Source organism: Drosophila hydei, unplaced genomic scaffold (assembly GCF_003285905.1).
Source record: "Drosophila hydei strain 15085-1641.00,03,60 unplaced genomic scaffold, DhydRS2 tig00008122-arrow-pilon, whole genome shotgun sequence".
Classification (NCBI taxonomy): Eukaryota; Metazoa; Arthropoda; class Insecta; order Diptera; family Drosophilidae; genus Drosophila; species Drosophila hydei.
Window position 1 is genome coordinate 69,691 of NW_022045833.1, and position 15,963 is coordinate 85,653.

The following is a 15,963-nucleotide window of genomic DNA, read 5'->3' on the forward strand; positions in this document are numbered from 1 at the left end:
TTACAGACTTAGGCAAGTTTCAAGTTGAAGTTCTTTTGGTTGAGTTACATTAAGATACATTCACTTGGCACTTGACCACATTCCAGACTTAGGCAAGTTTGAAGTACTTTTAGTTGATAAACATTAAGATACATCCATCTAAAATCTCATTGAAGACACATTGATTTGATTTCTTAACATTTTATTGTTTCGTCTTTTGGTCTTTATATACATATGCAACAAGGCCTTAGCTATAGACTACGCTAAACTTAACACAAGTTCAAATAATATATAGACATATATATATATATATATATATATATATATATATATATATATATATATATATATATATATATATATATATATATCATATAGTACAATATATACAATTAGCAAACGATGTTAGAATACATCAACTCTCGCATTACATTTAAAGTGATTGGCTTCAGTCGAACGCTGACCGAAGCAGTTAGTGGGCTGGAAATGTTAACTAGATGACTAGCTATATTCTCTCTATCTCTCTCGTTGTCTCTCTCTTTCAATGCTGAGACTCTACCTGAGGCGTGGAGTTGCGACGTGGCTTGGCAGGTGGATCATTCCAGGACTGAACACTGGCGCGTCCGAAGATGATGAACAGCCCATTGCCCACCAGATAAATGGCAGCTGCAATGAAGAAGACAACGCGCCACTGTTCCACATCGTGCTGCAAAGTGAGAGTAAACGCATTAATATGCCATCCACTATCTCTCTCCTGCTCTAATGCGACTTACCTCATTGGTAACAATGAATCCGACAAGTAGAGGCGCAATGATGCTCATAATATTGCCCACGCAGTTGGTGATGCCCATCAGAATGCCCGCAAAATTGGGCGACAGATCGATGTGATTGATCTGGAAGCCCAGATAGCAGGCGCCATTGAAGCCGACAGTTATGGTTAGCAGAACGACAGCCAGATTACTCTGCTCGGCGCTGACATAGGCCAGACCGATAAGTGCGCACATGGGCACCCAGAGGCCAATCGAGTTGAAGAGCTTCCGGCTGGTCACAGTTGAGATGCAATTGCGTTTGTTTAGCTGCGAGGCAATGCCCGAGAAGACAAACGACATGCAGAACATGGCAAAGTAGGGCAGGGCGGAGAGCAAGGCATTCGATTTGATATCCTTGCCGAGTACATTCTTCATGTAGCTGGGTATTTCGGTGAGCAGCGTCCAGAAGCCCCAGTTGTTGGCGCTGTGCGCCACAATCAGCGCCAGGAACGCCGGCGACGTAAAGAAACTGAGCCAAGGCGTGTGTAAGTTCTCTTTGGGCTGTTCCGATACGCATTCGCTGGCCTGCGCCATCTCAATCATCTTGCGCTCCTCCACAGAGATTTTCTTGTATTCAGCCGGTGAGCTGGCGCCCCAAATGTAGAAGAAAACGGACCAAACGCAGCCAACGCCGCCAGAAATGTAAAAGATGCTCGGCCAGCCGATAGACGAGGAGGCCAAGAGTCCACTCGTGGCCAACATGATAATTGTGCCAAACTGATTGCCCGCATAGGCGCAGGTGCCCAGCACAGGTCGCTCATTGGGCGGCACCCAGGCTGAGATGAGCGTGTGAATCGATGGAAAGACAACGCCCTGGCACAAGCCCTCCATGACACGCAGCGCACAAACCAACTGCCAGCTGCCCCAGTCGGCAAAGACGGGTGTCAGCAAATTAAGCACCGAGCAAACGGATAGACCCACCAGCAAAGTGATTTTGCCACCAAATTTGCGTGCCAGTTGACCGGAGGGCACTTGCGTTATCACATAGCCCCAAAAGAAGCTGCTCAAGATCAGGGATTTCGTCTTCTCTGCCCAGTCGTACTCCTGCGAAAGAAGCTTATCAATTAGCATCAGTTAAATAGAGGCGTCCATAAAGTTGAGGACGTACCGGAAAATTTGGATTGGCTGCTTCAGCATCTGTCATGGCCACAATGGCCACAGACAGATTGACGCGTTGGGCATAGGCCACCGTTAGCGCGAAGAAGAAGAGGAAAGTTTGCCAGTGCCGCACACCCAGACCATATGCTGAAAATAGATTGCGATTAGACGTGATTCAAAAGTATTATCAAACGTAATATTGAACTTCAACTTGAGTCACAGAATAACGCCATCAGCGTCTGTATATGAATGTATTTGCTTACACTCAACGCTAGTCAATGAATGATTGACGCCGTCAATATATGCTCCGCTATCAGCTGCATTGGCTGTAGGTCGCCTGTAGGTCATTAGCCTGTTTCTTTCTTTTGCGTAGCTTTCAAAGTGGAATTACCCCAATAAGACGCCACCTAACCACACACCCGCACGTGGCTGCCCCCACACTTAATCGCATATCAGATTCTTCACTCTTGGCACATATATCACTGACAGATTTACGATATGGCTTATCTGCAGGCAGACGATTCAGATTAACCTATGCGACTACCAGTGTTAACTTTAGGAGACCTCAAAAATATTCCATTCACACAGAGATTGTTTATCTAGTCCTCAACTGGCGCCCTATTGGCAGTCGTCACAGTCACGCCCCAAGCAGACCCTGTGGGCTGTGTGCATACCTGAGTAGAGTTAAGATTAGATTCAAGATAGTTTCTTTTAGATGAGTAAACATTTTTGAGATATAACCGCTTTGTGCTACTTTTTTCCACAGTCTATGACTGTGCTATGCGCTAAGAGGGGCTCGTCTTATAGGTGACTTTTCTTATCATAGAGATTACAAATTTATAGAGATTAAAAGACTTTTGTCGCGTCTAACTCTTCAGGTTATATAACCTCTTCACTCTGTACACTTGACGGATCACAATGCTTTACGGAACCAGTTCGAATCGCGCTTATGTATTTTCTGCATCAGCTCGGACTCTATTGAAGCGTGACAAGAAGCAAAAATGCACACGTTTGAGAGCGTTCATAAGGCAACAATTTCCACAGAGAAACACATTTAATTCAATCAAAAGTTCTTCAACAAGTACCTGGTTCATCTTCAAAGCGACGATTCTTAACCATTTTAAAAGTAAAAACTTGTTGATTAGGTAATCAGTATTGAGATTTGTGCTTGTTTCACTTATTTCCTTTTGAAGATACTTTGTGAAAACTGCTCTGACCGCACGCCACGGAGCCTGTTCAATAACTAACTGATTGATGCCTTGAAGAGCATCTCAACTGTGCAAACAACAAGTTCAAATATTTTCCAACACCATTCGAACGTTCAGTTGTTTAACGAGATGAGTGTAATCTAATATAGATGCTGTCTATCTACATGTGCGGTCGTAAATTTCATTTTTATAGTTCTAGAACTTTAGCCTATAGCTAGGCCTAAATCGAGCGTCTATCTACATCAACAAGTGCACTCAATAACAACAATCAATCAGGAATGAAATGCTTTCAATCATATAATTGTATCAAGCCCTTAGGCTCTGTGAGCAACGATCAATCATGTTCACTGAAGGCTGTTAATAAATCAATATTGAACAAATCTGAAATCTGGCTATAAAATGCTTAGATAATCTGTGAGTGCCCATTAGGCTAACGATCAATCATGATCAATCTAGGCTGCTAATCAAATAATTATTGTTATTAAAAATTTGCATAATATTCCGCTAAAATCTAGCTATGAAAAACTTAGCTTGAAAGCTAAAAATAAAATATTTTAAAATAAAATAAAAAGCTCAAAAAATCATAACAAAAATATTTAAACATAATCCGTTAGCTGCCTCGAGATATTTCCATCTGGCAATGCTTAGCTAAAGCTTTCGCGCAAAGCTTTTGTAACTTTCGAGTAGCCATAAGCTGTTACAGTATCGCAGCGCTATGCTGAACCGCTTAAACTTTTCGCATTAACTAAGCTTTAAGTTTTTTGCATTATGTATGCGAGCTGCCGTTAAACTTGACTGCTCGCAATTAGATGAATTCAATTGCAAACGTAAATCTAATATCAATTATTCGTTGCTTTTTTTGTTTAGTTTTCTCACACATCTGAAAGCGTGGCACGATTTCGTGTGAACAGCGAATTGAAATGGTTGCTGCCACGCTTATGCATCGCCCATAGTTCGAGTACCTTTTGCTTTCCTATCAAGGGCTTCACATCGTATCGAATCGCATTATTCGCTGATAGTTTGCGCAAATATTGCGTATACGCCATGGGCATATGCTCAAGTGACAGCGATAAGTCTTAAGCACTTATTACTTAATGCACTTTTTGCTTTGTCCCTACACGTATAGCCGTATGACTTTGAAATACCCATCAGATAGAGCTAATTGATAATGGCCAAACAGTTAAAGCCAGCTAGCCCACTTGTCCATATCCGACGGCAAATCTCAATTATGCGTCATGATTGCTGTCCATAACAAAAAATCCAAATTAATTAATATAACACGTTGTCACCTAGCGAGGGTCTATCATGCACTTTACTCATGCTCAGACGCCGCTGTGCTTTGGGGGCTTTTTTCGGGCTAATCTGAAATCCGTGTCTGAAGAGCGTGTTTTATTTAGCAGCTGCATCGATAGCTATAGACGAAGCTGTATATGTTGCTATAGATGTATCTCTAGCTGTATCTTTATCTATATCTGTAGCTGTATCTTTATATCTACTTTTAAATGTATCTGCGGCTCTACCTGTTGCTTTATCCGTATCTCATTTTACCGCCTAGACAACTTTGAACTTGTCAGTCGATTGTGTGTCATGTGCATGTGTGTGTGTGCGTGTGTGCGTGTCTACCTGCTGTGCTGGTGTCAACATAAACATAAACCTAACGCCTTGTGCCGGCGCCTGGCGCCTGGCGCCTGGCGCCTACCTTGCCGCGCTGAATAATTTGTAATTCGTAAGATTTTTCATTTTATATTTTAAGTACATTACAATTACATAATCAAAGCCTGGCATCGCTTTAAATATATAATTTATGTCTGTACGGAAGGCTTGACAAGTGCTAAAAACACAAACAAAAAAAAGAAAACAAAATGCAAATGAATTTATACATATTATATATTATGTATAAATCTATATACAAATATATATAGATATGTAAAATATATTATCCATACTGTAAGTTAAGTACAAGCGCCTTCCTGTAATTAGCGGTCGATCCCTTTTTTAATTGTTTATAACTTGCGTACAGCTGTGATATTTGCAACCCACTTTAGTCAAACCAGGAACATTAAATATATATATATATATATATATACGTGTGTGTGTATTTTTTTGTTTGTAAATATGCGAGATTTATGTTTTAGCCATATACGTAGCTAATTGTTCAAAGAAAGTAACTCTAGTTGGCAGCTAGCTCGCTATGTGTATCTCTAGCTCGAGATCTGTCGCTCATTAAAGTTGATCTCTGCCAAACTGGTAACTAGAAAGAGAGCGAGAGAGAGCGAGAAAACGAGTGTCTCTTGAGAGTCTTGACAGACTGCCTGTCGGTAGCTCGTTTGGGCATGTGTTTGTTTGCTTTTCATTGTTCAGCAGCGGCTAGACAGCGTAGACAAGCTCCAATTGCTCGACAAATTTGCATACGAACTTCTGACGAGCAAATGTTTGCAGTTGTTGCTGCTGCTGTTGCTGTTGCTGCCAGCTTCCTGTCTATGTTCATACTTATCCAGGCCAACTCGTATAGCTTTGTTTATGCCCATGCCAGGTATATTAACTAATTAGCAGTGGCTAATCATAATATGCATATCATTTATTGTTTTATATCAGCAGCAAAGTCACGTCTTTCGCACAGCTTCAGCATTTGAGCTGCTGCTGTGGCTGCTTGTGACCAAGTTGTAAACAATTTCACTCTACTTTTAACAAGACAGCTTCAAATTGCGCTTAAGCCAAGCAGACAAAAAACAAATTTCACTTTACTTCAACGTGAAAACTTGAAGTGAACCAAAAAAAGTTGTTAACAATAAAAAATATTAAAAAAACCCCAGAAATTATTTGCATATCATTTGAACATCGATAGATCAAGCTGTAGCGGACAGGTTTGCTTAATTTTTTTTCAAATTAATTAAAGGTATAATCTTTTTTCAATATTAAAATTTTATTCAACAGCTTCGTCTGGCAATTCAAGTTCAATAATTCCAAATTTGGGTGGAGCCTTACAAATTATTTTATAAATCAAATTAAAAAATTTGAAATTTTGAATTTTATTGAAAATTATTTTAGATGCAAACAGCTTAAATTAATTATTTAATAATATATATACCTTACTGACCTTCACTGTGATGTATTTATTACTATATATCACTTTAGTCACTTGTGAAAAATACCAAAAAAAAGCTAAAAACTGTTCAAAAAATAAATAAATTTTAAGTTATTTTAACAGCTTTAGCATTAGGCAATATTACTAGCTTGAGAGTTTTTTTTTTATATATTAAAACAATTTCACATTTCTGCTTGATTTTCTGGCCATTAGCTAAGCTTCTTAGAAACGTCTCATAAGCCAATATTTGTCTTTAAAAACAATATTTCAAGGTTAACGCTCGTAAGGTAAGAGTAAACTGCCTTATCTAAAAGCTTGAAAGCTCTCTTAGGTCCTCCATATTCAGTCTTATTCATTTGCCTGCTTTCTCCTTCCACATTCCACAGTCGACCATTCAGGTTTTAACATTTATGTATATCTTCTTTAATACAATTTTAAGAAATTTAATTTTTCCCTTTTCCCATACTGCATTCAATATTCCGAAAATGCAATTTAAAAACTCTTTTTAATTCAACGTCTTTTATCTCAACTTACTTGCGACGCCCTCAGCTTCCGCTTCCTTTTTATTCTCCACTTGAGCGCCACTGTCATTGACCGCCATGGCGCCCTTATTGCCGCAGCATATGAACCTCATTTTTGTTTAATATTTTATTAATATTTTAAATAAGAGATATTTTATCTATATATTTTTTTTATATATTATCACTGGTTCTTTTTTGATTTTTTCAATTGTTTTTAGCACTTTTTATGACCGTTGGCCGCGCGAATGAATTATTTATATATATATATATTTATATTTATATTTGTGTATAAATTATTTTTTTAGAATTTGTTTAATGTAGCGTAGCGCTTGCCGCTCCGCTCACTTTAGTGCCCAGCAATTGGCAGAGTCTCGATCGTGTCTAATGCGTTTCTTGGCATTTTAACTGTAGTAAAATGCGAAACACAAATTGATTATGTCTAACCAATGGAGAGCAGTCGCTGATAGATCGATGCTGTGTGCTGTGGCTAGGACGCGTCGCGTTTGCTGTTTACAGATCGACTGAACGCTTAGCCGACGCTGGCAACTCCATTTATATGGCAATGGCATTCGCGTCGGCGCTTTCTTTACGCTCGGCCCACTCGAACACGTTCCCGGCGTGCGGCGCTGTAAGCGTCGCTGCCGCGCTACGCAGTCAACGCCTCAGCCTCGTCTCAGTCAATGTGAGCGCCACTTGAGCAGAGTTATTCGGAAAAAAAAATACTCCCAGCACACCATTAGCCCGTGGACAGCGGAGCAACGTTTAAAATCGTATCAAATCTTATCAGAATCTTCATTAGATTAGGTATCAAAATAAAATGACGCGCAGGGACACTGGACTGCTTGGCCCTGGCCCAATATCGGGTATCGTCGATCAAACTGTATATCAAACCATAGATTATAGCTGTTTTACACCTTATGTGCATGATGTCCATTCATGTTTTTTTTTGTCAACGTAGTGGAAATTTTAGGCATGGCTAATCAAGTCTTTGTGTCTCCCTCTATGTCTCTACCGGCTCGACACAGACGGTAATTCCCTGGCGAAACAAGCTAACGCGCAATAAGAGCTCAATATAAATAAAATAAAATCTCAAACTTGTTTTGACATCTCCCTCCGAAAACCTTTTTATCATTGCTCTTCGATTCGTAGCACTTGAACGCACATTCCCAACATGCCAAGCACTTAGCTCACTTACATGACTTTCACTCTCTCTTCTGTCGTTTAGAATGGCATAGCTTAGAATGGACAGCGGCTAGTAGCAGCGGCAAACAGTTGCTGGCTCAGTACTAATCGGAAATTCTTAGCCAGGTCTAGTTCATGCCTCGCTGAGCCAATGGAATTCTCATTGTTATGTCAACTTGTTAGTTTTGTTTTTCGTAATATAGTTTTTGTAGCTGGAATTTTATTTTGAAAAACAATAATTGGATTTTATTGTCTGAGCACAGGTGGTAACTGCTATTAGTAAGTTTCAACTGCATTTCCATGCTATTCCAGCTGATCAAATAGTTGACAACGATCAATGATATATATATATATATATATATATATATATATATATATATATATATATATCTATATATATTTGCATTTTAATTTCTAATCCAATTCAAATTAATTTCATACATTTGCAACTATTAGAGAATTTGTATTTTGGTATTTCTAGCCTAACAAGTTTTATTCACATTTTATCAATTATTTATATATTTTAGTCGTGCATCTTCTTGGAATTCGTTTTATACTTACAATGCAAAACTAAAACTTAAAAATAACTTTCAGTAGTTTGATTTTCAGATAGTCTGATTATAATCATGACTTCTTATATAATAGCTTAGTCTGTTCTTCTGTCTGTTATTGCAGCAATAGAGATTTGAATGTTTAAAATTTATATTATTATAGAAAAGCAGCATAAAGAAATTTAAGCTTACATTTGAAGAGTCCATATATCTTTTTGCTATTCCATAATTTGCTAAAGGCATTGCTATTGACCTTCTCGAAAGATCGATTGACACAATCATAAAATATTCCAAAGGAAAGTAAAGCTCACATTGCTTAAAGTGAGAGGAGGCTGTACAACTCTTGCCCTATTGAGGCTATTGAAGGCGAGAGTAAATATATTAATTTAATGAATCTCATATCGATTGGAAAAACTCTTAGGAAAACGAATTTTAGTTGAGTGATTGAAGTTTACGTTGATCTCGATGATCATCTAGAACCTACGCATAAGTGCAAGTTTCTCACTCTAGATCATCTCTTAGAGATCGATGCAGTGCTATATAAGAACAAACGGACTCATTGAGACTCACAAAACTAGATCGACACGGCAATCTATCTAAATCTAATCAATAATAAACTGACTTTAAGTACTCCTCCATCAACCCATCAATAAAACTTTCCCGACTCAAACCTTTTGATGCCAACAACTTTGAAGTGTAAATCTTTACAGTTGCTCAGTTGTGCTCGGTTCCGGCTGTGATGATTTATGAAGTCTGTCATAGAGTTTTACGTCCAACAAATATCATTGAAATATGCGAGTGATCATAAATCGTAGACCAATTAACTAAATTCTAATAGTTATATAAACGAAATGTCTGTAACCAAATGATGAAGCAGTTTTGCTGTGCTCAAAGGCAACCAGCCACGCCATGCTCTATCTGTGTCTGCAGCTGTAAATGCAGCTGTATCTGTATCTATAGCTGTATCTGAAGCTGTACAAGTTGTGGCCACATAACATATTAATGATACGTACGATTTGTGTTTAGATTCCTTTTATTTAGACAGTTTGCAATGTTTAGGGGGAAAATAATTGCTGTTTGTAATGCAATTGCAATACGAAATGCCCGCCCGTTCATGTTCTACAGTTAGACAGATATATATATATCTACTGTCTATATGGGTAATACAGGTCGCAATTATACGATTGACATATTTTCTACAACAACTAAATGAGCAGTTGCAATGCAATGCATTTCATTTATTTATTTTACGACGTGTGTCCCGCATTGCATTGTGCTATGAGCCAAAGCAGCTCATCGTTTTGTTTCAAATACCCTGTAATTGGAGTGCTGCTGCTTAGAGTGGTTCAGCTGAGGGGAAATGTTATAGACTGTGGGGCTGTTCAACAACTTTTTTCTGTATGGGTAGCTCGCCTTAGATACTCTGCAAGTAAGATATATACCGTATATAAAATATTTACTAAAAGTGATTATGCTCAAATGAGATTTGACCAAGTTTAAAGAAAACAGTGTAAAGAATTTTGTATATAAATTGATAATATATACAATATACTTTTCGAAATGGGTATATGAAACTGGATAGACGTTAAGACAACTGTTTTTCTTTTATAGATTCCTATAAACAAACATATTTTCGGGAATATAGAATATTTCTGCCCAACTTTAATATATTTCCAGGCATAATTCCAGTAGAGACATTTCTATTAGATATATAAAATATGTAGGCAACCTACCATTAATGGATATACCATAAATAACTATAAGTAAAATATACATTATTTCAAATAAACACGTCCAGGGTATTTGCTCGCCGATTAGCCCAAAATTTGGTTGGTTTTCATATGCAAAACGGTTTGTTGTATGAACTTGACCATAGCCAAAGTTGGCCAACCATATTCAGTTCCTTAATTTTTTTCATTACGTTAGCTCTCCGAGCGTCGGTCACGTGTAAATTCAAGTTCAAGTTCCCCCGTTTTTAGTCACCCGCTCAATGGTAGCAAATTTGTGGCCGACTAAATTGGCGAAAACACATCTATAATGTTAGCGGTATCTAGTATGATTCGGTAGTGTGAGCACAACGTGGCGCATGCTAATTACCATGCGATCGAGCGATTTGAGCCAAACAGTTGAGGCGACATTCGATGACATTGATTGGGCACTCTATGGCCTAGGCCAAAAGTCTGATTAGCTATGCCAAACAGCAATTCGATTTAGCTGCTATTTGAGTCTGCGGTCTTTCAACCGAACCGCATTACGTACATTGAATGGGCAAATTGTACTTAATGTATTTATTCATATATATATATATATATATATATATATATATATATATATATATATATGTAATCATTAACTGATATTTATATTTATTCCCTGGCTTAATAGTTCTATGCAAATGCGTTTATGTAACACGATTTAATTGTACTTTGTTGAATCTTCTGATTGATTCGAGTTAATATATAAATAATAGACATGACTCAGCGTCTCATTGGCCGATTCAGTAGTTAGTAGAGCATAAAATCTTACAGACTTATCAACAAGTTCCTCTCACAATAATATGTACAATACTAGGTATTATCGAGTACATGTTAAAATGCTTTCAAAGATATATAAAAAACACACAAGAGGAATACAAATGCCAAAGATTGACGCGCGAATTGCGTCAATTGTCTGACAGGCTAAAGTTTAATCAATCAAAAGCGCGCTCAGCACAAATTTAACCACGCACACTTAATACCCTAACTAATTCTGTAGCCATAAGCAGTTGCTACCATGATGAAAACTATCTTTCCGCATCACTAAGATCTCTAAGCTTATCTCAACTGTAACTGTTTCCATTATCCCAAACAAATCTATTCAGGTCGGAAGCAAACAATTCTGAATGTCAACAAATATCTGTAACATCCGTTCGTTTTTATATTGCCTTGTAAACCTCAGCTCTAATCTAATCTGCAAATATTTAATTCAATTATAAGACCATCAGGCAACGATTTATTGGCTAAGTCATAAAATGCTTCTACCTGTCAGTTATGTTTCTGTCTTCACGCTAAATACATGCCAGATATTGGAAACAAACACAAACAACACAACAATAACAGCAGGTAGGTAGGTCCCCAGAACACTTAGAGATAAGCCAAATTGGGCGCAGCGGCGAGGGGAGTTTGAGGCGTATTCAGGGTTTCAACAGTAGCTCTTAGCTTATACTCGTTCATCAAGTGCAAAGGGTATATTGGCTGTTTAGACTCGTGTGTATTGCTTGCTCTGCTTATGCTCATTGACTAAGTGAAAAGGGTATATTGGCTTTCATGCAATATCAATCTAGCTATGTGTTTACCTGTCTACATGAGCACTCTCTTAATAATAGAGAGTTGAAATTTCAAAATATATATATCATATGCTTCCACGTCTGAAAAAGTAATTTGGATACGCCAATTGAAGGCGTGTCAAATCGCGAATTACTATTATTTTTACAAAGTAAACACTATTATTTATGGCGCTATTGCTGCTAGAGACTCGAGAAATATACAATATATATTTCTCGTATATATCAGTCACATATACAAGTATAAAGTTTAAATAGCTTGGCTTAAATAAAACAAAAATGCAATCATTAATAAATTCGAATTCAATTAATTAAAGAGCTATTAAAATAGCTTTCCACACAAGCGCGCTTATAGTATGTGAAATATTAAATTAGTTCTGAATTGGAAATGATATATAATTATATATATAATACATGTTTCATATGTGAACTACCTTTTGAGTTGGTAGAAAGCAAAGGTGCTAATGAGTTTGACTAACAGCAGCAAAACTACTTTTCCCTAGCATAATTTATGGCTGCAGCTGTAAATGATCGAGTTAAGCATTAACATAACTATAGGAGTTACTAATTTGGTGACATAGAAGAAGCATTATATAAACTTAAATACATATCTAAATTATCTATACGAATTTTAACTAATATAAATGCATATGTATATAAAATTGCAATTAAAAAAAAATAATAAGTATATAAATCTTTGAGTTCTAAGTAGGAAATGGACAATTAACTGTTTTCTATAAACTTAGCATATTTAAAAGTTGTTCTGGACAATTCTTTTGTTAGCTAATTTTAATCTTAATCTATTAACTTTCTTACAAATAAGAATGTGGATTGATAAACATATGTCTATGTTTGCTTATGCATTATGTCTCTCATAACAAAAGATTTAGACAACGAACTTCTTATTATTTGCAATTTAAGCTTTAACTTATCTTTATTTGTTATTAAATTCCTCCAATCAAAAGTTAGTTGGCTTTTATAACTTTGAACCTGCTGAACCAATCAGCAAAGACTTCATTAACAGAGCAATGCAAAAAATGTAGCATACTTTTAAGCGCACACAATAATTCGTATGCAAAGCATGACTCTAGGGTTGTCTCATTTGTAGGCTAATGCAAAGAGTAATAAAGAGTAAAAGTAAAAGAACATAAGGAAAGAGGAGCTAGAAAAGATGGATATATATATATATATATAACATATGTATATATATTACGTATATTTAAATATATTACTCATCTCAACTATATATTTATATTTATATATACAGCGTCTCTTGAAAGTCAACATACAAAACAAGAGTAATGGAAAGTGTAAAATGTTTTCAGTACTTGAGCCAGTGGCGCTATCGGCAACACACAATTAGCAAAATAAACTAATTAGTTCATAACTAATTATTATAAAATATATGTGAACTATTTTCTAGAACAAAAAAAAAAGAAAATAAAATTTAAATAGACTTCCATTTATAGAAAGTCTTACGATACGATTTAGTTGAGCAAATGACAAAGCAAAACAGATAAAGTCAACGACTTTATAATAGTTTGTTGATAAACAAACCAATACAAATAGAGATACAAATACATATATATCTATACATACACACACATATATAGATATATATAGTCTAGGTCAGTGGACTACGGCACAGACAATTCTTATCAAGGTGCAAATACTTGGGGATAGAGCATGATAAATCAATCGCTTGAAATCAATTACGATCAGAATCTAGATTTTATCAGATGGCAACGATTAGCTTTAATTGAACTTCGATTAGATAGAGAAAGACAGCGAGAGAGTGAAAGAGAGGGAGAGAGACCCCAAGCGAGTCGCGTGCCTGGCCTCAAACTCTGCGTTCTGGCCCTGCCCGTGAAGCAGGTACCAAGCACATAAATAGCTACAAGATAAAGTATACGTAGCGCTTATCAGTTCGTATTGAATTGGTAAATCAAACAGCTGTGGCAAATGTTTTCACAACTGCTTGATCTATCTCGCTCCCTCAGTCGCCCGCCCACTCCAGCGACTGGCTCCAGTTGGCTACAGATAATGCAGTCTTCTGACCAAATATTTCACCTTAATATTCATAAAAATGTCGAATATATATTTTATAGAAATTGTCCGATTAGATTATGCGACTCTTGACTTTTCCCTTGCAGCTGAAGTACTCAAATCCGTCCCAACAAAAACAATATATATAAACTGAATTTGATTTCTATAAATATAATTTACCTAAGCTCACATTTATGACCTTATAAATAAAATAAATTACATCCTACTTATTTGTTAATACTGATACAATTCTTTGTCCGTTATAAACTAATCCGTGACCTTTGTCGTGTACCGTTCGGACCAGCTCATAGGCTGCTCCAGCACGGACTCTTTGGCTGACGCTATAGTTGCAACAGGTGCAGGCTTCTCTTGGCATGTTTCCGCATCTTTCGGCTTCAGATAGTCATCGGCATCCCACGGCTGAGCCTCCGCCGTGCCCCAAGCCAGAAACACGCAATTGCCCAAAAAAAAGATGACGGCTGCAATGCCAAAAACGATTTGCCACTGACCCCGATCGTGCTGCAACAAGAAACCAACATCATTAAGCTGAGCAGAGCCAATTTCAATTTCTCTTACCTTGTCCACAACAATGACGCCTGCGATGAGGGGCGTCAGTATGGGTATCACATTGGCCACCGTGTTGCTGAGTCCCATGAGGATGCCGGCATGATTCGGCGACAGATCAATTGTGTTCAGTGAGCTGCCAATGGTGGCGCCACTATTGACGCCCACACTAAGCGTCATCAGCGCAATGGCCCAGTTGGCATGATCCTCGCCCAAGAAACCGATCACAATCAATGTCACCGCAGGTATCCAAAAGGAGAGCGTATTGAAGAGTTTGCGCACCGCGGTGAGCGACAGCAATTTGCGCTTCAGCACAATGTCCGCGACAATCAGATAGACATAGCTGAGCAGCCACATGGCCAGGAAGGGCAGCGCCGAGAACACTGCATTGCTTTGTATATCCATGTTGAGGACACCGTTCATATACGAGGGTATCTCCGCCTGCAGCGTACTCAAGCCGTACGTCTCCGAGCAGCGGGCCACGAGCAGTGCCATGAATGGCACCGAGCAGCAAATGGCACGCCATGGTATGGGTATGCTGCGCTCGTGGAAGTCCTCGTTGTGCTGCAGCGACGATTCGATATACTTGCATTCGGCCTCGCTAATGAAACGCGACTCAGTCGCATTATTGGCGGCAAAGACGAGCCAGAGTATGCACCAGACGACGCACAATGTGCCCGACACATACGAGATGCCTGGCCAGCCCATTGCGCCATTGGCTATCATGCCACTGATGAACATGGCCAAGACGGTGCCGCAATCCGTGCCCGTATAGCTGAAGGCGCCGAGCCGATTGCGCTCCTCCGGCGGCGACCACATGGCCAAATGTTCGTTCACGCAGGGAAAGATGACGCCCTGGAATAGGCCCTGCAAAATGCGTATGGCACAGAAGGCCTGCCAGTCGCCCCACGAGATGCACCACGGTGTTATCAGGCTAAACACGGCCGTGCCAATGGTGGCCACGAAGAACACGACTTTCGGGCCAAAGCGACGGCAGAGAAAGCTGCCCGGACACAGGGTCAAAATGTAGCCCCAATAAAAACTGGATAGTATATACGACTTGTGGCGTTCCGTCCAATTGTATTCCTGCAGACAGTAGAATTGAGCTTGGCTGCTGCAGCTGCAGTGGCAATTGTTAACTTACCGGAAAATTGGGATTCGTGGATGCTGCATTGGTCATGGCGACAATTGCCACGCTGACATTCAAGCGCGCAATGTGTATGACCGTGAGGCCCAGGAAGAGCAGCAGCGATTGCAAATGTCGCACACCGATCCGCGGACCCTTGACTACCTGGCACTGACTACTATTCATGGCTCAGTCTTTATGCTCTGGTTTCCTTTTGCCTTTCTACTTTTCTGTGCCGTTCCAAATAGGTGTATCTGCGCACCAGTTGTTGGGTGGAACGCTTCTGGAGCTGGTCGCTACGGCAATGTTGACTTTTATATAAAAACGCAACTGCAAGCTGTCTGGCTGGCCGGGCTTGACTAGCCACGCAGCGCGATTCATTCATGCACATTCAGTCGAGAGCGTGCCGCTATTGTATAATCAAGCAAATGTCGGGCGCTTGACGCAAAACTTCGAGCTTTTAGCCACCAGC

The 15,963-nt window shown here is 38.8% G+C and overlaps 2 protein-coding genes across 4 annotated transcripts; both read right to left on the reverse strand.

Annotated features, from left to right (window-relative positions):
* Positions 1-381: 381 nt before the first annotated feature.
* On the reverse strand, positions 382-6,857 carry LOC111604116 (putative inorganic phosphate cotransporter). Of its 2 annotated transcripts, none has more exons than XM_023322037.2 (4): positions 2,972-3,130; positions 1,897-2,033; positions 753-1,832; positions 382-685 (listed from the first exon to the last, which is right to left on the reverse strand). In XM_023322037.2, exons 1-4 carry the CDS (start codon positions 3,003-3,005, stop codon positions 521-523), a joined length of 1,416 nt encoding a protein of 471 aa, XP_023177805.2. In that variant the 5' UTR covers positions 3,006-3,130; the 3' UTR covers positions 382-520. The 2 variants fall into 2 exon arrangements, with proteins under 2 accessions (XP_023177805.2, XP_023177796.2); XM_023322028.2 differs by lacking the exon at positions 2,972-3,130 and adding an exon at positions 6,714-6,857 and having other exon boundaries at positions 383-685.
* A 7,205-nt stretch (positions 6,858-14,062) lies between these two features.
* Positions 14,063-15,758, reverse strand: LOC111604095 (putative inorganic phosphate cotransporter). Of its 2 annotated transcripts, XM_023322004.2 has the most exons (3): positions 15,510-15,758; positions 14,378-15,451; positions 14,063-14,320 (listed from the first exon to the last, which is right to left on the reverse strand). In XM_023322004.2, exons 1-3 carry the CDS (start codon positions 15,675-15,677, stop codon positions 14,069-14,071), a joined length of 1,494 nt encoding a protein of 497 aa, XP_023177772.2. In that variant the 5' UTR covers positions 15,678-15,758; the 3' UTR covers positions 14,063-14,068. The 2 variants fall into 2 exon arrangements, with proteins under 2 accessions (XP_023177772.2, XP_023177764.2); XM_023321996.2 differs by having other exon boundaries at positions 14,063-15,451.
* Between the last annotated feature and the right edge of the window lie 205 nt (positions 15,759-15,963).

Coding starts and splice junctions, on each gene's coding strand:
- LOC111604095 (XM_023321996.2), bottom strand. CDS start 15,677: ATGAATAGTAGTCAGTGCCAGGTAGTCAAGGGTCCGCGGATCGGTGTG. Junction 15,452..15,509: donor CCACGAATCCCAATTTTCCG/GTAAGTTAACAA, acceptor TACTGTCTGCAG/GAATACAATTGGACGGAACG.
- LOC111604116 (XM_023322028.2), bottom strand. CDS start 6,813: ATGAGGTTCATATGCTGCGGCAATAAGGGCGCCATGGCGGTCAATGAC. Junction 2,034..6,713: donor GGAAGCTGAGGGCGTCGCAA/GTAAGTTGAGAT, acceptor ATCTATTTTCAG/CATATGGTCTGGGTGTGCGG. Junction 1,833..1,896: donor CAGCCAATCCAAATTTTCCG/GTACGTCCTCAA, acceptor CTTCTTTCGCAG/GAGTACGACTGGGCAGAGAA.